The following is a 24987-nucleotide window of genomic DNA, read 5'->3' on the forward strand; positions in this document are numbered from 1 at the left end:
GACAGCCTTTATCTTCTCCACACCAACCTGAACAGAGCACGCCGATGGTGCAAAGGCCGTCCTGACATACTCGTAGCTGTCGATTTACACAAGGCGTTCGACACCATCAGCCATCAAGCCATTGTTGACGCGCTCATCCACACTGGAGTTGCAGCCCGCATCATCAACTTTGTGAAATCCTTCCTGAGTAACAGAATCTATGAAATTCAAATCGATTTTAACCATACGGCACAACATTTTACAAACCGCACGGGTGTGCCTCAAAGCTCAGTCTTTTCCCCCACCTTATTTAACATCGCCATGGCGAAATTCGCATGGTAACTAGACAAAATCATGGTTGACAATATGGTTCACAATATACGCGGACATCACGCTCTGAACCACGTACCGTAATATGGCTCGAGAACAAACGGAGATGCTGCAACTAGCACTAGATACAATTGACATTGAACTTTATTCTACAGGCAAGTGTCCATTCCCAGAAAAAAACTAAATTTCTGATCATACATCCACCGCCTGATGGCTGGACGTCAACCTTCGGTGGTCAAAGCATCGAACAACCCCCGGAAGGTCATCTCCGGATACTTGGCGTTCCTATCAATCAACATGGTAATGCTAAGGATTAGATCCAACAGCTAAAATCTCAATGGAAGCCAACGCTCCACCTAATCAAACGGCTCAGCAGCAAGAGGGGGGGCGCAGGGACAGAGGTAGCGCATTCCCTCACCGTGTCTACCCTTAAAAAAATGTCTATGATCACTTTATGTGATGTCTTTAGACAATATGATCATATAAGCTATCGACCATCAAAAGAAAGACTTTAGAACACGTATGATCTATGTATGACCTCCCTTCCGACAGCTGGCAACCGTGATTGAATAGAATGTATTTACATAGAACGTATTTATACCTCCTATGATTAGCCTATTGATAGCGTATATGGACACTGTAACGACTGTGTTCCGATAATTGGCCACCGTTATTTTAGAGAATCGTGTTCATACAAAGTATTAATATCTTCCGTTATGCTAACTTTATTTCAAGTGTCCAATAATAATGTGTATTTTACTCACTGTTCACATGCGTTTAATATTTCGTGAATAGTGAGAGTGGTGAAAGAAACAGATGCAAATTCATACCTTCATTTTTTTGTTTGTTTTTTTTTTATTTCTTCTTCGGGCAACATACAGGTATTGCCCACGAGGCAAGACAAAAGGAGGTGCTAAACCTCCTGACTGGGTCTTGTCCTCGCCTGGGTACAGCAGCAGGAGCGGTATTGCATTGTACAACAACAAAAGGCTGTCTTTGCCATCGCTTACAAAACAGACGCATCATAAACAGTTCTTGTAAATATATACAGATAATAAAATAATAATACACACTAAATCATATACAAAAATGGTACAGTAATGCAATACATTAGGGTTGTTCGAACCGATACAGCATTCCTACGACGCAACAACCCCACAGACCATCCACCACAGAACACCGCACAATCTGCACGACACACCACCCCATCCGCACGGCATATCATACGAATTGTATGGCATATCATACAGACCGCACGATATGCCACACAGACCGCACGACATCCTACTATGAACAATCTATGAGGCCACCGCAACACAGGACCCCCCCCCCCCCCCCCCAGCAGGGTTACATCAAACGGAACCAGAAGTAAGCATTTTGTTAGGACACAACGTTAGACAAAAAGAAAGACGAACAGATGCGTTTAAAACCCCTGTGCGTGGAACTATTTTTAGCTGCATCTATTACAAACGGATGAGAATTACACATCAACATGATCTGATGCTCAATTGATTGTGTTCCGTAGTTAGTACGAGGCCTATTTACCACAACAGAAGTTTGACGCAAGCTGTAACCAGTAGATCTGTTTAGGTACGTGTTAAAAAAATTAATGTAATTTGTTTTTATTTCGTTATAAATAAACACACATATTTTGAGTTCATACATGATTTTCACAGGGATCATTCGAGACTGTGTATTTGCCGAGCAACTATTTGTGTTGTTTCCTGCAGGTAAAAGTAACCGAGCTGCACGCGACTGGAGGGCTGATATTTTTTCTAAGTCAGTTTTGTTACAAGTACCCCAGATAAGAAGACAATAACTGATGCGAGAATGGATAAGAGAGAAATACAACTGTCTTTTCAGCGAGCAAGGTACAAGATCTCGAAGCCGGGAAAGCATACCAATAGCTTTCGCTATCTTGACACGGGTGTGGTCTATGTGGTCGCTCCAGCCTAGGTTGTGATGGAATTTAACTCCTAGAAAGGAATGGGAGCTGACACGTTCAAGGTAGCAAGAGCCGTAGCGAAGCTTAAAATCGTAATCTATTGGTTTGTTTTTTGCACAGAAAAGCATAAATTTAGTTTTTTTCTCGTTGAGTTCAAGACTATTTAAGTTTAGCCATACACTAAGATTTAATAGCCACGTGTTAGCAGTGTTTTCAAGTTCATTAAGATTTGTTCCAGAGAAGAATACATTCGTATCGTCTGCATATAATACTATGTCATCAGTTTGAGGAATGTTAACTATATCGTTTATATAGATCAAGAAGAGCAAAGGGCCTAATATAGATCCTTGCGGTACACCATATTTTACAGTCCTTGGGTTTGATTTGTAGCCATGTAGGCATACGAACTGAAAACGCGACTCAAGGTAACTGCGCATGAGTTGAAGTGCTATGCCCCTAATTCCACATATTTCCAGTTTTCTTAGTAAAATATGATGTTTGATGGAATCGAAGGCTTTGCGAAAATCTAGAAATATTCCAACGGTGTACAGCTTATCCTCAATATTTTTAATTATTTTATTTTTTATTTGTACGAGAGCCATTTCAGTTGATCTTCCTTTCTGGAACCCGTACTGCTTTGTTGATATGATGTTTTTTGCAACAAAAAAGTTGTTGAGGCGTTTGTGTATGACACGTTCAATCACTTTCGAAAAAAGAGGCAAAACTGAAATCGGCCTATAGTTGTTCAGGTCACTGTATTTTCCTCCCTTGTGAATGACGACGACACGAGCTATCTTCATTTTCTCAGGAAAGATTCCCGAAGCGAGTATGCGGTTGCAGATGTAAGCGAGTGGTTTTGAGATTAAGTGGGCAGTTTCTTTTATAGGTGCGGCTTTAATGTCGTCGTGGCCAGCTGCCGATCGGTTATCGAACGAGTTAATTATAAGGTTTATCTCATCCTCAGAAGTGGGCGTTAAAAATGCACTTTCAAGCAGCGCCTGTCCTATATATCTCTCCAGACTGCTGCGAGGCAATGAAAGAGATGAAAAGTTTCCAGCACCTGCGTTAGCTAGATGATCATTGATAAGGTTAACTAAGTTTTGCTCCGAATAAGTGGCTCCATTTATAACTAATTCAAATGGTATACCAGAAACGTGCGTGGCGTTTAGTTCATTGAATTGTTTCCATGTTTTTCGGGGGTTATCTGCGCACTTTTCGAACTTATGTTGATAGAATCTACACTTGGCTTTCTTTAAGTCAGAGCTAAGTTTGTTTCTGAACCGCTTGAATTCTTGCAGCTTTGCAATATCACGCGTCCGCAGAAACTGTTCGAACAGCTTATCCTTGTGTTTTATGCGCTTAAAAAGGTCATTCGTAATCCATTCTTTCCTTGCTTTCTTGTGCCGAACAATTGTTGTGAGGGGGAATGCAGCATCGTAACAAATTTGTAATTCGGACATAAAAATATCGTAGGATACAGATGGATCGGGTTCCTTATATACGTTCGCCCAGTTCAAGTTATCAACAAGTGAATGAAAGGTCTTTTTTCCGCCGTCATTGATGATACGGATAGTATTATTTGTGCATTGTGTACGTGTGGCGATCGGTAATGCTACAAAAATTGGTAGATGATCGCTCAGTCCTGAACAAAGTACACCGGAGCAACTAGCAGACTTAGAAAAATCTGTGAAACATAAGTCGATCAGAGTACTTGTATTCGATGTGACTCTCGTAGGCTGTTCAATGACGTTCTCACAACCATTTTGAAGCATAATTTCAAGAAGTTGAACTTTAGCAGGGTTATTAGAGTTAAGATCGATATTAAAGTCCCCTATGATCACTACATGCCTCTTCCAGGAATTGACAAAATCCATGAGTGATTCAATGTAGTTTAAAAAAATTGACAGCGTGCCCTGGGGCGGTCGGTAGACGCATACGGTGGCAATGTTTTTGCACATGATGGCAACAGTTTCAAGGTCGTCACACATGCAGGTAAAGTCGTCTATGGTACCATAGTGAAAACAGTCGCGGATAAATAGGGACACACCTCCACCCCGTTTTTCCACACGATAAACAGAAACGTGACTGTACCCGGAAAAATTCGTAACATCAGTGACACTTGAGAACCATGTTTCTGAAAAAGCCAAGAAATCAAAGGAACACTGTAGTTGTGAGAGGTATGTACTAACGTCATCTTGTTTGTTCCTCAGACTCTGTGTATTTAAATGAAAAAAAGAAAGCCCCTTTTCACGAAAACACTTGTTACTTTTCACCAGATCATTGAACGAAGTAGTCGTGTGGTACGCCATCTTGATTTCTTGAAATCGAAATAGCCGTCGTCACTAACCTAAAGAATTTTGCTCAGGTCATTTTCGGTTGCAATCCTGATAGCACTTGCTTTTGCTTGTTTTCTTACAAACACTTTACCCTCAGAAGTCCACACGAATTTGTAGTCATATTCCTTTGCCCTTATCTTCGCCAGCCACAGCAATCGCCTGTTCATTGCTGTCAAGTTTTCATAGAAGCTGATGTTGGTCAACTTTTCTTGCGCGCACTTGCGTGCTTCAAACCATTTGCGCCTGAGGGCTCGGTTTGAAAACCTTACAATCGCCACAGGCCTTCTGTCCTTTTTGGGGGGCAAACGATGCACATGTTCAACGTTGCTATCGGATAAATCAGGGAGCTCCAATTTTCGGGCAATCTTGTTAATTTCAGCCATCAGGTCTTCATTTTCACTCATCTCAAGCCCATGGATTTCAATGTTCTGATGGCGACTATACTGTTCGAGTTCATTTAATTCTTGTTTTAGTGTTTGGACAGTACTTTCACCGCTTCCACTCTCAACAGCCTCCACTCGACGCCGCAAGTCGCCTATTTCTTTGTCCTGTCGTTGTAGGTTCACTTTTATGTCATCATAAGTGTCAGACAGAAGCTGTACTGACCTCTCGATGTTCAACACAGTTTCCTGCATGTTCATTAGCTTGTCTAATTTGGTCTCCAGTACGAGCATGCCAGACAATTTTCTGTTTATTTCCGCTAGTTCTGCTTGGAAATTTTCCAAGACATTATCTGAATCGGTCTGTCCAGCTGCTTGCTTGCAAGCTGGGCATTTCAGCGCTTTCCTAGTGGTTTCTTTCATCATCCTAAACGATCGTTCGGTCACGCCGCTGCATTTTCCAATGTGGAAATTACAAGTGCAGTCGACGCACGTCATGAACGTGTCACCATCGGCAAAATTTGCGTTGCAAGAGGAGCATGCGTCCTTCATGGTAAACAAGAGCAGAAACCAGCATTCAATAGGCAATAACAGAAAAATGCAAAACAGCTAGATCAGCAGCAGGGGCGGTCGCGAAAAAAGGATGTGCTTAATAAATTGTCTATTACCAACCTGCAAGAATTCGATGACAGGTTTAGGCAGAGAACGTGGAACTGCGCCACCGCCACTGCTGCTGCATCGCTGAATGAAGACGGGGGTCGCTTGTCGCCGCTTTTATAGGAAGGTCCCGGCGCTTGGGTCGCCACGTGACGGCCAGAGTTGATATCAGCAGTGCGCTGATATGATGAACCAGGTTGTAGACGGCACCGTGCGAAAATTTCTGCAAGAATTCGATGACAGGTTTAGGCAGAGAACGTGGAACTGCGCCACCGCCACTGCTGCTGCATCGCTGAATGAAGACGGGGGTCGCTTGTCGCCGCTTTTATAGGAAGGTCCCGGCGCTTGGGTCCCCACGTGACGGCCAGAGTTGATATCAGCAGTGCGCTGATATGATGAACCAGGTTGTAGACGGCACCGTGCGAAAATTTCTGCAAGAATTCGATGACAGGTTTAGGCAGAGAACGTGGAACTGCGCCACCGCCACTGCTGCTGCATCGCTGAATTGCCCAAACCCTTGACACAGAAACACTTGGTTTCCGATGGCAACGACATTGTGTGTTTGATGTAGGAGCCACATCAAATTTATCATGGTGTCACCTAGAAAAGAAATATACATGCTCAAAATTTCTCTGCCAATTTCACACGCTTTGTGCTAGCATCACACATATCTCTCGTCACTCAGATGCCTCTTTTTCCTCAAAATATGCTAACATGTTTCCAACCACTTTCTGTACAAACTAGTACCTGCAAAACACCCTCAGGAGATAGAGACTATTGCTGTGTTTAGTTGTATTCCTTTTGATCCTCTATATCATTCGACATTAGTTTATCACAATAGGGGCCCAGGAAACAAAGGAGTGAAATTTACACGCCAGTATGCTTGCTCATCAGATAAACTCTCTCCTCTGCCATTTGCTACATCAAGCAAATACACATGTTGAGCGGCAACGTATCAGTATGTATACATACATTTTGGTGCATGCTACCAGCAAGTGATGCCACTATGCCTGTTTGCTCCCATTTTCCCTGAGTGATGCCTATGTTAGCCATAGCAGATAACAAACACCTAAGTAATTACTGAAGGAGACCAGCTACATCAAGCACCTAGGTGAATACAAGAGCAATGATAGGGAATGATGAAGTATATTATAGTTACCCTACAATATGCCGTCGCACATACTTTTTGCTACATATGCAGGTAACAAGTCTCAATAGTGTATTCCCAGAGAGTAAGAAAATAAAGTGCCACTCATGCCCATCTTTTCCTTTCAAGAGCTTGTCACCAAGGTAAAATCTTTATCACATATGAAAGCAAAATTCAGAATACCTTTCTTTTATAAGAAGTCCACATGGGGCACCGTAGCGGAGCTTAGTGAGCAGAATATATTCTGCTCGCTAAGCTCCGCTACGGTGTCCCTTACTTTGACTTGACTGCGGCCAATTACAAGACACTTGGCTTATTTTATAACTCTGCCTTGAGGGTTATAACTGGTCTACCCGTAGACACACGCATCGCGGAGCTTCACAGATTCGCTCAACTCCCACCAGTGGATGCTCATATTGCTACGCATCGAGCGAATTAGGAAACTAGCCTGCGTCACACACCCAACAGGCATCACCTCCTCACTCGAATCTTTGACTAAGCAAACCTACACTTGCCCATATTGGACCACCCTACAGCACCATGCACAGAAAAAACTGGTAACGGATCCAAAACTCCTTCCAACCAACACCAAAGGGCCAGGATGAGATCACCGACAACACCACATAATTGATACACAAGATCAGCACATCGCTCTCCGTATTTATACCGACACCGCCATATGTCATGACGATGACACCGGCATCACGTCTGCAATCACCACTTACTACCTGGAGGGTTCACAGCTGCACGCTACTAGCCACAATGGTCGCAGGTGCTAGTCCGCAACTGATCTCGAGTTAATGGCCATCGACGAGGCCCTTCAACACTGCACTAAAGAACAGATCGTTTCATCCACATCTTCACCGACAGTTAAGAAGCTGTAAAAACCCTGCAAGCCCGTTCTTACAAGACCTCAGCACAACACCGCATCAAACAGCGCTGCCGCTACCTGCGAGAGACCTCACAAGTCTCGGTACGAATCCACTGAACATCTGGACATCACGCACAAGGATTTGGGAACAGAAGTGCCCATGAGGCCGCTGGCACGCAGCTAGAGAAGACCGTTGGCATAGCCTTGATGTGGGCCCGTCCAACTCCGACCACCCTTAGTTTTCTCCCGTCTCATTCACCGTACCGGACTCTGTCATCACGCAGCTTAAACATGAACAGAGGGGTTTGTTGCGGGACCTTGTCCCCGATATTACTCCTTCGATCCCTTCCGGCCTCTCTCGTCCTGCCCAAGTTCTACCTCACAAGGCGTGAGCCGGTGCAGCGTACGCACCGGACATCCTGAGTCAATGGCGCCGACCCTAGAGCAGCTGCCCCAACTGCCCTGCTGACTCCGTTGACATGCAGCACTTGATCTGGACCTGTCCTGGCACGGCTGGCCTCCGCGCACGCTACACATCTGCTCACCACATTCAGAGTTACGAAGAATGGACAGCTACCCAATACCGACGCCAAGCGCAAGCTCAGTGCCTTGCTAGATTTCATGTCGGAGTCTGGCACCCTCAATCTCACCTAACCCACCCCCTTCCCCTTTAGGTTTCAGGTCATCCTCATAAATAAAGGTTTTTGACTGAATGAGTGACGTCACTTCCCATCAACTATATAGACATCCATGACATTTTGACGTTCAACGCGAATAATGGTCGATAATTATTAACTAATCATTGTTTATTTCTCAAATCTGGTAGGTAGGTTCATTATTACCGCCACTACCGATACTAATAATTAGGCCACATTGGTGTTAGTGTGTTTTTGGACCACTTTCGATTTTATCGCCAAACGCGGACACTTTTTGTTCACAATGAACGATGAGGAAATAATGGCTTTCCCCTTAAAACATCCACGGGGGGTTGCAAGGAGCAATGTGTATTGCTTGAAGAAGAGCGGTAGCTCCTGAAGCTGCAAAGGTGGCCATGGACGCCATGCCGGTTATAGAGGTGGCAAAGAATTGTGCAAATACACAAACGGTCCACCAAAATTCTCCATATGTACTAGCATATGGTTTGGTTTGTGTTTGGTTTCTGGGGTTTAACGTCACAAAGCAACTCAGGCTATAAGAGACGCCACAGTGGAGGACTCCGGAAATTTGGACCAACTGGTGTTATTTAACGTGCACTGACATCGCACAGCACACGGGCGCCTTGCTTTTCGCCTCCATCGAAAAGCGGCCGCCGAGACCGGAATTCGATCCCGCTTCTGTGGGAACAGTAGTCGAGCGCCGTAACCACGGCGCCACCCCGGCGGGGCTCTACTAGCATATGTTAGGTGGACTATAAAATCCTTCATGCTTCGTATAGTGCCCTTCCTAGAGTTAATATCACATTAACCTCTACTTAGACGAGATGAAGTAGCATTACTGGAGCAGAAGCTCCACTACGCCATGTTACATCAAGCTTGTCGGGTACGATGATTTGACCTTCAGCCAGATGAGTGGCAAGGGTGTTTCGTGACGTTATAACACGTGATGCGCCACCGCTGCTAGCGCTCCGAAGTTGCCGTCGCTGCTCCAATTGGCAAACCCTGCCTCGCCTTCTGTGGCCATGTGACGAACCACCTGACCCGCCGCTAACTTAAAAGGAGAAGAAGCCTATCGTTAGATGGGGATCTCACCATGAAGGAGTACTCTGCAGGGCCGTCTTCGGCGGCCACGGAAGGGGTTTATTTCGTAGCGTAGGCGGTACGTTGCTTCATATTACTCGGCAGACGTGTCTCGCCAACCTGCATCGCAATAAAAAGACGCGCGCGGGTGAGGGCACTAGGACAAATACCTGAAACAAGCGACCAACGCTAAGAGCGTACTGCTAAACCACGGCAGCAAGATAGGGAAAGTTGTCAGCGGAGAGCAGTAGGTGAAGCTGTTGCTTCGGCGACTTCTGCCACTGCTTCGATGGCGATTATCTCGTTAGTGAGAAGCCTAACAAGCGCGGGATCGAAACGACAACAGCGACTGCGGCAACGGATAATGCCTGGCACTGTTGAGTTGGTTCAATGATAGTTGAACGTCTAGTGTTCCTTTAACAATGGCGTAACTATGGATCATTTAAAAAATTTGCTCTCTGGTTTGTGACTGTAGCCGTCCTCTAGATCAGCGAACAATCCACTTAATGATTTCTTCCTGCTGCAACGTTTGCCTTCTTCCTGTAAATGTAAAGTCACGTCTCTGTACAGTGAGCGCAGATTGTGATTCGCATCTCGTAGTGTCTGTTTTTATCCCGCTGAGGCACGCGATCGTAATGAGACATACCGAAGCGCTCTTAGAAACATGGAAGTCGTCGATGCTGCCCTTATTTAGGCCTGTCGCTTCTGACTGCATACCAACTAGACGCCTGCAGAGTAGTCGCCGGCCATCATAGTTATGTGGACAATGCCAGCGGCGGAGCGTTGTACTATACTCAAATAGAAAAAAGTCAAACCATATCGCTGTGCAGGGAAGGCTACAAAGATTCGTAAGGTGCTAAAAGGTGCGACGGTGCATGCCACACATGGCACTCCTCTACCATGATGTCTACGCCCACACTTTTGCAGGCTATTACATGCTTGTAGGTGAGAAAAGAGTTATGCGGCAGACTGAACGGAGCTATAAAATTGGATCTTGCGTTACCTTGTCATAGCAACAGCATTGATAGGCTTAATGTAAGCCTAGCCTAGTATAAGGGGATATTTAACATGCGCTGTCGCACAGCACACGAAGAGGCGTCCGTGATGGGCGATGTCAGCGCACGTGATGGGCGATGTCAGCGCACGTTAAAGATCCCTAGTTGGTCGAAATTTCTCCGTAGCCCTCCGCTCCCCTTTCTCTCTTTCCACTTTCACTCCCACCTTCCTCCCTTCCCTTACGGCGCGGTGAAGGTGTTCACAGAAACCAAGGGAGACAGTTACTGCGCCTTTCCCTTCCTATAAAGCAATCAGGTTTTTAGCCTAGTATAAGTACTGATAGCAACTGTCATTTGCCTGTGGATTTCATTTATTCTCGACCTTGTGTTATGACATTGACCTATTATAGTACGCACGGCTTTCGCACCAACAGCACGTTAAACATGTTACTTTTTAACCACAATAGAGATAATCTTGGTATCAGGATTGATTGATTTATAGGAAGGGAAAGGCGCGGTAACCGTCTCAGTTGTTTTCTGTGACACCTCAACCGGGCCGTAAGGGAAGGGAAAAAGGTGGGAGTGAAAGTGAAAGGGAGAAAGAGGAGCCGTAGTGAAGGGCTACGGAGTAATTTCGACCACCCGGGGATCTTTAACGTGCGCTTTAACAGAGCAATGATTATATAGCTGTATTTTCAATCTCCGTGGCCTAGACTTGACTATAACGTCACAGCCATCGCTCTGTGGTTGAAATCGAAACCGAAGCAGATGAGAAACGAAATTCGAATATAAATTAGTCATAGGCGAATGTAACGAGGTGATCCGTGTGCCAAAGATTATCTCCAACAAGCAAGAAGACTCTTGAAGCCGCACGGAACATCTGCTTGCGGATATGTCTTGCACTCCCAAAGGGATCCTCTGAATCAGTAACACTTGCAGAAGCAGGATGTCTCCCGCTAGATGTGACTGCCACCCAAGAAACTATGCGCACTTATCTCCGACATGTCCTCCAAGGGAAGAAGCACTTCTTGCACCGTGTCCACCAAACGCACTGAAACTATGGCTTGGGTCAAGCTGTACAGTTTCTGCCCCTCCGTACTATTATTCAGCCACGCAAAATACTACCACTCCCCTTCCCTCCGTGCACACTATCGTCTCTAATGGTGAATATGTCTGTTCCTGGCATGGATGCGAAGAGCCGCATGCCAAAGGCAGCCCTTCTGCAAGCCGCTCTCACCTACTTAGTCAAGGAATATACGTAGTATAAGCCCATATATTCACCGACAGTTCAACTGCTCAAGACACTTTATTCTGTGGCCTTTATGTACCCTCAACAAACCATGTGCTGTCTTACCGGCTGCAGCGGAAGACATCATCTGCAAAATCTAAGCTACATGGCATTAAAGAAGCTCTTTTTTATATCCTACGCCAATCTCCCGAATGATGGGTCTCTTCACTGATTCCAACGCATCTCTGAAAATCCAGAATAACCTGCTGAAGAAAATCAATCATCATTCTGTTTCCCTTGACATCGGCTATCTACATCATTTGGCCATTGCCGCAGGCCACTGCATGACAATACAGTGGATACCAGCTCACTGTGGCATTAAATCCAGTGAAAAAGCAGGTGAAGCTGCACGTAAAGGCCACCAACTTCGAAGATACATTCGGACTCCGCAGGCAGTTCTGACGCCCCCTGCATGTTCTTACAGGGATCAAATGGCACGCTCTGTCGAATCTTTGCATGATGTGTCAGATAACCGGGCTATGTCAAGAGCGCCTAGGCAAGGACATTATCTGTCACACGCGTATCTATAATGCTGCTGAATATGCTCGGTCGTTCATCGCGAAACAAGTGGCTAACAGCAGCATCTTTGAGACACGCCGCGGGACAATTGCAGCGCCACCTAGGCAGTCCAGGTTCCCTGATCACAATGGCATCGTATTGGATTATTTCGCTTATCATTTCACACCTTCTCTCCTAAAGGAAAGACGTCTATACCATTTCCCGTTTCTTATTCATTTCTGAGTGGCACGCAGAAATGAGGGGGCGATAACGGACAAAAAAGCATGTGGGGTTTTGTCTAGTTCTCGTAACAGTATGGCAGTGGAGAGCTGCATCGCCTGTTCCTTACGCGCAAACGCATATATTCTCGAAGATGGTTTGCGCCGCTGTCCTCCTTGGCTTAACGACTTGGTGGTCTACGCTGGTATGTTTAGGGTAAAAAATACAGAAAGTATTCAATACCATAGCTTCATTATTTTCTGTTATACCTTTCCGTTACATTTGTGCCATAAGTAATTTCTCTGCGGTAATGAAAAATGTCACGTACGCGAAAGTGGCAAGTTATTTTTTGGCATTTAAAAAAAGAGCTCGCTGTTCAAGGTAACTTTTTCTAAACCACAGCTTTTCTCTGTTATCTATTTATAACGTCAAATAATGAGAGCTAGATAAAATATAAACAAATAAATGAATAGGCTGCTGGTTAGAAAAGTAATGTTAATATTAAAAGAAATCCCATATGATGACACTCCTGTCAAAAATATACTTGTATTTTCTTTAAGTGATGAATCCTTGTTATCGCTACCACTCTTGCCGTCAAAAATGTTTTTACAGGGTGTGAAAGGACATATCACTTAACTCTAACAAGGACTGTTTTAAAAGGCAACTGACCGAAGCTGCTTGCGAAAGCGCGCCATTTCTGTATGCCACGCAAAATTCAAAGAAGATAGCTGGACAGCTGAAAGCAGACTTTGATATAAGGACATCACTGGTGCCGACGTGTAAATAGAATAGCCGCTTTTCTATGCTATGTAAACTATAGTTTCTTCCACTTTTAAGTAAATATGTTCTGTCAAGTTTTCGCCGGAAAAAGCGGCGTGCATTTTACCGTGTTCCTAATTATAAGCGCTGCGACCAGTAAGTAGCCCTTGTCTTTTATGACTGGATATTGATGCAGAATATTTGGTCCTCACTATAGCTCCATCCTTCCGCTGCCTTGGCGCAGTGGTGACAGTGCTAGACTGTTACAAATAATAATGCGGGATCAAATCCGGGTCGTGCCTGCCTTTCTCCAATTGCGCCGATAATCAGGACAGCCCTGTGCGGTGCAGTGCCAGCGTACGTTATGCAACTACAGATCTCAGGTGGTCTAAATTTCCTGAGCCCCCTACTACGGCGTCTCTGACAGCCTGAGTCGCTTTGGGACGTCAAACCCTATAACGTAACCAACCATCTAAAGCACCTCTGTTTACTATTTACCTAAACATCTGGCTACAATTTGCTTTCGACCATGAACATTCCTAACAGTTTTTGACTACGACCTATTAAGGAGGAGTAAAAATTGTCCTGAAGTTCGGCGGTGCAAATTACAAAATAACGTAAAACCAGCAGGAGGAAGCAGAAGAAAGGCGGGAGATGAAGTATTCTCTGCCAGATCAAAATGGGAGCAGCGGACTCAAAAGTGTGCTAACTAAGGGCTGTAAAAAGCATTCTTTCTTTAAACCATGTAGTTGTGTCGGTGCTGATATAGTTGCGACAACACGCTAGGTGCTTGAACACTGATGCAACGAAAGTGCATCATTGGCTGTTTTGACGGAAGTGTATTTATTCCTACGCACTAACACGATTAAGAATGAGGAATAGACGTTACAATTAAACCACTCAAACATTAACTTCGTCACTGAACTCAGAAAATCCTCCTCAGATGGGTATCTATCGCCAAGAGATTAGATATAATTTGTTACAAATAATTGTTTACAGCAAGGTAGGAAAAGAATGCTTTTGAAAGAAACAAATGAGCGAATATCTAGATGGACGGCTGGTCCATTCATCGGCAGCTGTATTTGATTGTGGTGGCTGTTTTGAATGTTCCAAATTCATTCGAAAGATAGCAATATGTAGTTCGCGAGAGTACATGCAGATATCATATTGTACATAAGAAAATGTACTGGAACAATGGACTGCGATCTATTTTTTTATAGTCGACATTCTTGTAACGAGCGTTCTAGGGCCTTGCATCTCATGGTATACGGTGCTAGTCACGCCGGACATATATTTTAGCAGACACTGTACTTTATGCACTTCTCAAATTTTGTTCCTCTACTTCGTGCTTCTGTTCTTCTGGGCATATGATTTTTTTAATATATCCGACTTTCTCATCCAATCTTTCTTATTAGCATATGCTTTACAATGTTCGGACGGTATAATATTTACAAGCCTTGTTAATTTTCTTCAATCAAAAGCTTTATTCCCATATGCACTACGCGCTTTTCGGAAATCGTAGTCATGCGAAGCAAAAATAATCTGCTTTCCGTTTGCATTATTCCGCCTCCTTGATCAATTATCACTAGCTGACTACATATTCCTAGATTTCAGCAAATCTTTCGACAAGGTGCGTCAGGGTCTCTTGTTATTAAAACTAAATAAAATATTGGTATTTGGCTTCTGCAATAGATTTAATGTTTTTCCTTAATCCCTCGGATTTTGTTTTCACTATTCGTTTTACTTCAGTGCTTACAGCAGTGCATTCAAGTATTCCTTATTTGACAGTCCTAAGGTCCCTCTTGTTCTTAATCATCAATGATTATGCGTCGTGTTAACTGTATTATTCATGTTTTCGCTAAGGATTGCGTTGTGTTCAGAGAAATAACTATTACTAAAGACAGCTGTATATTTCAGTGTGATCATACTAGTATATCTAGCTGGGGCGAGGAGAGGTCAGTGCAAACAAATATTAACAAACGCTAATTCATGTGTGTTTCAATAAAATTTATCTACCTAGTTTTATACTATAACATAATCAATTCTTTAGAATTATGGTAACGCTATATAAATGCCTTGACGTTTATCCAGTAGTCAACATGCAACTCGCCATGCTAGATTGCTTACGTTGGAGCTTTTTGACAATTTGTGTTTGAAATTTGTTCTATGTAACACAAATTCTCTCCAAACGGCAGTATTGGATCCTATTTATGACAGTCATATTACAGCAACCGATATGGTTCAAAATATTTCTGCGCACTTCATTGTTGCCAACTATAGCCGCGCTGCAAGCATATAACTGCACTATGCAATCTAGTCCTCTCCTATCGCTATCACTTCGTCTAAAAGTGTCTCATATCGCACTGTTTCACAAGTTGTACCATCATACATATTGCTGACCTCCTTGTCCCGCAGCCATTTTATGTACCTCCTTTTCGTGACTATCTTCGCAAAGTCGGGTTCCATTTACGTAACACCAAATATTTTTTCATGTTAATCTTCCCCTTGTCTCACGCGTTTGAAATAACATTAACGCAGATATCTTCATCATTACGTCTTAGGAGATGTTTCCGGAATCTATTGCTAGCAGGCTATTTTCAGGCCTTATGAAATTTTGCGCGTGTGCTGTATTTTCCACAATTTAATTCCTGTGTTTTTGCCACTCCTTCGCTGTGATGCTTCTGGCCAAGAACGGAGCTAAAACATAAAAATAAAGCTGTACTTACACGGAATTTGATCCCATGACGTTCTCGTCATCTCTAGTTTTGTGATCTGAAGCGACCAGTCATTTCTACAACATTCTACGTGTACGAACATTTTTTTGCCTATTTCGTCTTCGTCTTGCTGTAGCCTGGAATGTTGTGAGCTATGCCAAATCTTTGAAGTGTTATCGGCCGTGCAGCTGTTGGGGTAGGTCAAATTTAGCATGTGACACGGGCGTAGCGAGACAAAAAGAAGACACTGCTGGGTTCCCTAGTCTATATTTCCTACAGTGCCTTCTTGCGCCTCTTTGAGGCGATGTAGGTGCATGTAGTATTTTTCCTTACGCATATAAACCGCAGAAGCTACTTATAAAAAAAAAACATTTTTCAGTGGCTACGTCTCCAATTTCTCACTTCATTGGTGTCATCAGCTAACCGGCTTAGCTAACCACAGGCAAAATACGAATCATTCGCGGCTTAAAATAACAACCGTAATGTAAAAGTTCAACAATATTTGCATAAAAACAGTATAAGTTGTGTTCCAGCGACCAACAACGAACAAGCAGCGTGGAAGCAAGAAGAAGAAGAGCGTTTATTCGAGATTGCATGCTAGTATTTATACCCTACAAACGGCTGCATGATAACGGCCAGAGTGCATGCGCGACTGATACATTACATCTTCCTCGGTGTAATCTTTAAAAGTCGGAGACCACAATACGCGACACTTGTTGGAAATTCTGGTCGTAGTGAAGACGATTGGGCTGTCTCTTTTGTCGGTTGGATCGCTTTGGCACAAATTAAGTTTGCTGTATTGTAGACTGCGACGTTTCCACGTTTTCCTGGGAAATGTCTTCGCTGCCGGAGTCATCTTCCGTTAACTCGCTTCGGAATGGCTCACGTGTGGCTAGAAGATGTTGTCGGTTGCGTCGAAGCACTTTGTTGTGGTCTGTAAGGACGCGATAGGACCTTGGTGCTACCAGGCCCATGACGCGAGCCGTGGAGTCCCATGCATTCCCTCGTACTCTTACAACTGCATCTTTTTCAGTTCAGGCAGATTTTTTCCTTTTGAGGGCCTTTGCTGGCGAGGTTGGCGCCGGGACTTCTATTGACTGGAGCATGACACGAAGTCTCGCAGCCGAGTGCGTAACTTTCTGCCTTGAAGAAGCTCTCCAGGGGACCGGCCTTCGGCTAGTGGAGTCGAGCGATAACCGAGAAGGCCCAACCAAAAGTCCTCGTTGAGTTCGCCAGTCTTCTTCATTATTCTTTTGACAATTTGGACTCCCTTCTCGGCGAGGCCATTGGACCGTGGGAATCGCGGACTGGACGTGACATGCTTGAAGTCGTATCTCGAGGCGCAAAAAGCAAAGTCATGTGATGAAAACTGAGGACCGTTGTTGGTGCAGACTTCCAACGGAATCCCATACCGTGCAAAAATTGAGCTAAGCTTAGCAATGACAGTGCATGTCGTTGTGTCAGTAAGCTTTTCGACTTCAGGGAAGTTTGAAAACGCATCAAACACGCACAGGTAGGAGTTTCCGTCGTGCATAAAGATGTCAACACCCACCCTGTACCAGGCATGGCCTGGGATCGGCCTAAGCAGCACTGGTTCGGTATCTTGTTTGTAAGCGTATTTTTGACAAACAGAACAGGTATTCACCATGGTTTCAATGTCTGTATTCAGTCTCGGCCAGAATACCAAGCGACGGGCTCTCGCTTTGCACTAATTTATGCCTAAGTGACCTTCATGAATACGACCCAGTATTTCAGCTCTCATATTCTTCGGAATGACATTTGTCCCCTTCATAATACCCTTAACTTCTGATAACTTAGGACCGAAAGGCTTCATCGAGCCTTCAATTTCTTCTCCATTCCTTAGTTGCCGCAACACTGTTTGCAAGTATGGGTCAGAGGCTGTCGCTTCTGCCAGTCGATCAAACATTTTCTTGCTCACCAGCTCTAAAGTCACGCTCACTGCATGAACGTCGACGTTTTCAGTGAAGTCGCTTGGAACGGCTGGCGACGATCTTGAAAGCATATCGGCCAGGAACAGCTGTTTGCCTGGAACAAAGTGAAGAACGTAATCGTATCTTAGCAAGCGCAGGAAAAATCGTTGCAGTCTTGGTGGCATGTCATCAATGGCTTTCGAAGCAATTGTTATCAACGGTCTGTGGTCAGTTTCGATGGCGAACTTGCGGCCGTAAACGAAATGAAAAAATTTTTCACAGCCGAAAGTAATGGCCATTGCTTCTTTCTCGATTTGCGCGTATCTTTGTTTTGCCTTCGTCATTGTGCGTGATGCATAGGCGACCGGCCGCCAACTACCACCGTAGTTCTGAAGAAGGGCAGCACCAATACCCTTTTTCGAAGCATCAGCAACGACCTTGGTCTCTTTAGCAGGATCGAAAATGGCTAGCAAAGGAGGACTACTCAGTGCGTCACAGACAGCTTGCCATTCCTTACAGTGGTTTGCAGACCATTCAAAAAGGGCGCCTTTTTTAATGAGGCTTCGTAGAAGCGTCGTCCTTTCCGCTAGATGCGGTATATAGTTTCCGAAGTAGTTCACTACCCCGAGAATTCTGTGAACGCCGGCTTTGTCCTTTGGCTGAGGCATTTCACTTAATGGTGCGATCAGTGCGGGGTTAGGTCTTATTCCGTCTTTGTTTATGATGTCACCCAAAAAGTCAATTTCCGAGACACCGAATTTGCATTTCGCCGCATTGAGCGTCAGGCCGACCTTTTTGGCTAGCTACAAGGCTGTGTGGAGGCCAGTATCGTGCTCTTCCCTTGTGCTCCCCCATATCAATATGTCATCGACATAGATTCGGACCCATGGAGCCTGATCGAATATTTCGTTTATTGTTCTCTAGAAAACCTCAGGCGCCGAAGCAATGCCGAAGGGAAGTCGCAAGAAATGGTTGCGTCCGAAGGGTGTTCCGGTTGTGCATACCTTTGATGCAGCTTCACCTAAGGGGATTTGGTGGAACCCCGAATGCGCGTCGATGCGAGAGAAAAAGGAGGCCCCGGCAAGCTCAGCCTCAGTGTCATCTCGCTTAGGCATTTGATAATGCTCTCGCTTTTCCCAGTTTCCCATCCTTTTTCTTGCTGCAACAAACGGACTCAACCAAAGAGGGGGGGGGGGGGGTTCGGTGACTTTGGCCACGATGCCAGCCCGCTCCATCCGATCCAACTCTTCTCGCAAGGGCTCGAGCAATGCCAAGGGCACCCGTCGCACCAGCTGGGCTACCGGTGTTGCATCCTCGCGCAGAACCATGTGGTAAGGGCGTGCTAGGCAGCCGAGGCCCTGAAACAACTCGGGAAATTCTTTAACCACTTGGTCAGTGCTGTTCATGTGCACAGTGTTCACAGAACGCGACAACAGACCTGAAGCTTCACTTGAAGACAGTCCTAATATGGCCTAGTTGCCCTTTTTTACAATGAAGAAGTCGAAGTACCCACTTTGGTCGTTCACAACCACTTGGAGCGCAGCCACGCCGATGTGCTTTATAACATCACCGGTGTATGAGCGGAGGACGAAGGGGCTTGCTCTTAAACCAGACTTCGCTTTGAGCCTTTGAAAAACAGTGTGAGGCAATAAATTCGCTTAAGAGCCTGTGTCTACTTTCAGAGACATTACTTGGGAAGCCACTCTCGCGTCAATGACCCAATCAGCTATGTTGCCTAAGCAGACGTCGATTATTTCAAAACCTTCTTGCTTGCCGCGTACTTCGCTTACTTGAGACACGTTTTCGCAACAGGCCGAAAAATGGTTAGCGCCACGGCACCGAAAGCATGTTTTGCCGAACGCTGGGCATCTGCCGCGTTCGTGGACACGTTGCACTTGGAGCATTTGAACTGCCGGCCTGTTTTTATACGAGCAACTTCCTGTTCTCGTTGAGCCTCGTCCTGCTCTGAACATTCTGCACACTGTTCACAGGCTGAAAAGTTGCCTTGCTGGCGCGTTTCAATTCGTGCTACTTGCTTCTCCGCTTGAGCCCATATTGTTTTGTTCGGCGCATACCTATTCAGCCTTGCAAATTTCCTCCGCCCTCAGTAAAATAAGGTCCTTAAATTTCAGCATCTTTTCGCGCAATTTCGGTTTATTTGTGCCAAACACAACCTGGTCCCTGACCATGGAGTCACTCAAGCTTCCAAAACTGCAGCTTCGTGTAAGTCTCTTCAAGTCCCGTGAAAAGCGTTCGAAGGGTTCGCCCTCAGCTTGCGTTCTTGAACGAAAGGCATAGCGTTCGTACACTTCGTTTTGTTGCTCTTTGCAGTATTCCTCGAACTTCTTTGTAACAGTGTGATAATCTTCCTTGCTTTCGTTCTCCGAAAACAAAAAGTTGTTGAATACCTCTAGGGCGTCTTCCCCGGCTACGGTGAGCAGCAGTGCGGTTTTGGCTCCTTCCGTCCGTGGTTCTTTCGTCGACTCAGTGGCCTGCAGGAACAGCTCGAACCGCTGCTTAAAAAGGCTCCAGTTCTTCGCGGTGCTACCGGACAGCACCAGCGGCTGCGGTGGCTTCCCTAAATCCAACGTGCAGTGCACAATGACACCACCGCTTCGATCAGCGCGTTACTGCATACGTGAACACTATCCCACTTCTGACACCATGTTCCAGCGTCCAACAACGAACAAGCAGCGTGGAAGCAAGAAGAAGAAGAGCGTTTATTCGAGATGGCATGCTAGTATTTATAGCCTACAAGCGGCTGCATGATAACGGCTAGAGCGCATGCGCGACTGATACATTACAAGTTGTAAGTTCTTCATTCCTCTGGGACTGGTACCCCGTGGCTGACAACCATCCGTAAGACCGCTCGCGCTACTCTAGGTCTCAGTCGTCGCATAGCTATGCGCTCTGGCGGCGAGCGTGCTCACACGGCCCGCCGCCAGCTTGTTCGCTCTGTCCTCCAGCCGCGTATAATCTACCAGGCACAGTTTCAACGTCTCACCCGCAGACAGTGGGACTCCCTTGAGGCCATCAATCGTGAGGCTATGCGTGCAATAACATATCTTTCCCGCCTAACACCCATACCAGTACTTCAGGAGTATGCCCAGCTAAATGCGCTCACTGAACTCGTTGATCAGCGGATGGCAAACAGAGCTCACAAACAGTCTTTACAACTACATCATTTAAAGACACTACCTCCATGGTCGTACTGCCAGCTCACGGACAATCGCCCCACTGCTTCCCCGTCGGTACCATCCACACATCTGCCTGAAGGGTGCATATTATATACCGAGGCATCACATACTGCAGAGCGAGGAGTTACTTCTGTGTATAGTCCCTCTCATCCGCATCTCAACACTCACGTGACATATACCGCGGATACGTGCACCCCTCTGACACTGGAACTTCAAGCAATTTACAATGCCATACATTCCCTTCCACCAGTTCCTACATTCAATGCAGTTCATCTTTACAGAGACTCTCACTGCCCTTAAACAGCTTAAGGCCGTTCGACGCACATTCCAAATAACACAGTCCATACATTTGCTCTGTTTCAAGTGCCCATGTCCTGTCCGCATACACTGGATTCGCGGCCATGCTCGCGATCCACATAATATTCAAGCGGATGCTATGACGCATATAAACACATCAGGCGATCCACCACCTTCCCGTCTTCCCCCAGATCCGTTCCTGTCCCACGTTTCCGATTCGCAAGTTCTGCGCCAGCGAACACGCGCTCTCATTCCTCCGTGTTCGCACCCTCTCCCCCGTAGTCTTACTTGGCAGGAGGAGGTGACAGTGCGCCGGATCCGGGCAGGGGCGGCTCTGACTCCATCTGTTCGACATCGATGGCGGAAAAAAGATCTACCGGTGACTGACAGGTGCCCTCACTGTGACACTCCACCTGACGTCTGCGATGTGCGTCACTTGTTGTGGACGTGTCCATCAACGACACATAAGACACCGGATAATCATGAAGGTGGGCCTGCGGTGGAATAGCGTTAGTGATTATGAGAAATGGACAATGGACAATCGCTATACTGCCAACCTTCTCGAATACATTAGCGCAACTGGACTTCACTTCTTTTAACTTTCTATCTCCTGCATCCCCTTCCCCCTTTCTCAACTTATGCCTTGTGGCAAACTCTTCGAAAAATAAAGTGCGCAATATAATAAAATGGGCTCCAGAAAGGAACTTTTTAATATGAAGCCGTATCGATTACTTAATAGGAAGGTTTTCGAATCTAAATAGCAGAAGTAGAATTGCCAGTTAGAGTTGTCATAAAGCAGCCTGGTTTGACATGGACGTGTCTGGAAAAAGAAAAGAAAAAGGAAGATTTTTCACGTGAATGAAGACTTGAATGACATGAAACATGAAAAAAAGAGGAACTTGTTTAAAACATGCTTTTAAAAATTGTTAATTTCTAACAAAACATACATACCTAATAATGTAGTTGAAATAGATGGTGCGAACAAACTGATGTTTCTTTCAGCACTTACTTCTTCAAGCGAGATCTCCGAAAGCACCATCGTTTACCCTCACGTGTATGAGGACCGCCAAGAAGCATCTGAGAAAGTACTTCTAATTCATGACGGATATTCCCTTAACTTGAGGAAAGCCTCAGTGCTAGCAAAGAATCTTCTCCTGCAGGACATAAATGATGATGGCATCAGTGAAATCTATGTGAGTATTTTCCTTTATAGTATTTTATTCCCGGATTCATGGTAGGTATTTCTATCTGAAGCACAGGGCATACATATTTGATTAGCGGGACCATGCACGACTCTAATTTTGACACTTGGCTGCCAAATGAATAATAACAGTGTTCTGCAATAATTATGGCCTCCGGCGACAAGCCCTGGATGTTAATGGAATTCGCATTTGACAACGCACGGCAGCTGGCCTCGAGATTTCGAAGTTTATTGTAGAACTATATACAAAACCTTCATAGATGTAGTAAAGAAAAATAGAACAAATGAGGAATTATTTATTGGCGTCATTTGGGAGAAAGGATGAAAGTGAGATAAATATAAAACAATAAAAGCGCCACCTAAAAAAACTCCGAAGCTGCGTAGAAATGGCTAGAGCAGGAAGACAGACTACAGGCATCAAATGTCACGAAACAGAAATAAATATCCATTTTAAAAATAAACAAGAGACAATATTACTCAGACACTTTTATTATCGACATACTGGAACTAGACCCGAAATTTTGGACTGAGAGTTGTAGTTTTGGCTTAAACATGAGTTATTATATGTGCCTGTATGCATTGGCCTACTTTTTGAACTCAAGTTATAAACACATTAATAGTGTCGCGTGCTTTGAAGCGCCATTAAAAGCCGGAATAAGAAGCTGAAGAGGGATAGAGGAAACTGAAATTTGTGTGCTTTGGGAACTCTTAATCACCGCGTTGAAAATAAATACTCATTTTAGGTAACAAAATAAAGCTGGACAGTTAGCTTTCCCAAACACTTTGTAAACATGTTGATTAAAATTTTATTTACTGAATTCAAATTCGTTTCATTTCTCATGTTTCTTCCTCCCCTTCATTCTTACCTTGTTCCGCGCTCTTTCCACTCATTTGTAGTGAGAGAGAGTAGTAGACATTTCCCTTCATGCGAATTGTTCTCATGCCAGAACATTAATGAACTGTCTAATACCTACAAACCTAAGGTCATCTAGTCCACGAGGGCCGCACTATTCTAGGATATGATAAACTCGCTATGTGTCCTACTAGAGCGTCGGCTCCTTTTCACAGGCCACTGTACTGCTTTAGCTTAAGTAAATAATTTCTCGACCCTACTCGTGCCCAGGGGATGTATACTGTTGCAGTTCTTTCTGTGTACTTAGTGTTCAGTTCTTCGATCGCCAATATTGTGTCGGTGAGCCTGGTGAAGCTACCATGTGTAGATTGTATACGTTCTCTTTGTACATATGCCAAAACTCACATTTTTGCAAAGATCGTCGTGTGCTTCAGGAATTATTAAATATTACTCAGAATGTGGCGGCAGAATGTGTCTGAAATTGAACCAGAAGTTCATTATATGATATTGAAGGAATGTTTGAGTATCTTTGCATGAGCCTCCAGATTGACTGACGTCAAAGGTTTGTTGCTATAAATTTTGCACAAACCCAAAATTTCTACTGTGAAGTGTGCGTGCATTTTGAAATATCTGAACGGATTTTTACAAATTATTGCAGCCGGAAGCGTTTGCGTGGTAAGTATGAGGAGAGCTGATTTTGCAGAACAAATAAGGTCCTAGAATCTCAATTGACGGCGTTTTTGGTTAGCTAAAAAGTGACATTAATGACAATTCTCGGCTCTTTATAAGCTAAGTGTAAACAACAAAAATTTACACACTTTTAAAATTTCAGCTGGCCAGTTGAGTGAACTTTACTCTTTAACTTGCATTTCCAGAAAAGTTTATCGGCTAAAAGGGTGCATATGTAGCCTCGCGAGTGACGCACATCTAAACAAATGTTGTCTTTTACCGTAATGATATAAGAAACTACTTTTGAAGAACAAATCGGACACGCATAACTATGGAGAACCGAGGAGAGTGGCAATTGAAAAAAAAAAGCATTTTTCTTCACAATTGAACCTTCTCTTAGAGAAAATTTAGGGATGGAGAAATCCGTTTCCTGCTGAGCTGGACATTATTAAAAGCTAAACTCTCTGTTTGACGTTGATACAGTCTAAGGTAATAAAGCTTTTATTAGTATGGTACCGATAACAATACGAGTACAAAGGAGGCATGAAATATTTTACAGCATAGAAAATAACTTGCGCACTCTTAGTCTTGTTCTTCATCAACATAAAGCACTTTATTCTGCCGAACATGAACTACCAATATCCAAACTAAAATATTAAGGAAGACATTAAAGAGCACTATCATTAATAAACAATTCTCTCGCAAACAGGCACCATTACATAACATAAATAATAATATAACCGGAACTAAAAGTCACATGTGGTGTTCCACAAGGATCTGTACTTGGACAAATAATATTTAATCTCTATATAAATCACATCTCACACGTCTAACTCTACTCCTCTGATTATGTACGCTGATGATGAAAATGTCTTTTTTTTTGGGGGGGTCTACTTCACTTGGAAATGTAGAATACGCATGCAAAGATTACCTGGAGAAATTATAGAAATATAGCAGGCCTGTCGCGTGAGCTATTATATTTGCT

General features: G+C 44.4%; 2 protein-coding genes across 3 annotated transcripts in view; one reads left to right on the top strand and one right to left on the bottom strand.

Annotated features, from left to right (window-relative positions):
- Positions 1-5264, bottom strand: part of LOC146195977 (uncharacterized) — a 126666-nt gene extending 121402 nt beyond the window's left edge. The window contains exon 1 of the mRNA XM_084596891.1: positions 4682-5264. Coding sequence (XP_084453017.1) covers positions 4682-5264 — 583 coding nt within the window. The remainder of the gene's footprint in view (positions 1-4681) is intronic.
- A 7819-nt stretch (positions 5265-13083) lies between these two features.
- The window catches only part of LOC146195978 (venom metalloproteinase antarease-like TtrivMP_A), a 64821-nt gene continuing 52917 nt past the window's right edge, over positions 13084-24987 (top strand). For both annotated transcript variants that reach the window (XM_084597982.1, XM_084597983.1), the window contains exons 1-2: positions 13084-13296; positions 22282-22472. In XM_084597982.1, coding sequence (XP_084454108.1) covers positions 13224-13296; positions 22282-22472 — 264 coding nt within the window. In that variant the 5' untranslated portion in view covers positions 13084-13223. The remainder of the gene's footprint in view (positions 13297-22281; positions 22473-24987) is intronic.

Source organism: Amblyomma maculatum, chromosome 3 (assembly GCF_055883805.1).
Source record: "Amblyomma maculatum isolate TAMU_Amacu chromosome 3, ASM5588380v1, whole genome shotgun sequence".
Taxonomy (NCBI): Eukaryota; Metazoa; Arthropoda; class Arachnida; order Ixodida; family Ixodidae; genus Amblyomma; species Amblyomma maculatum.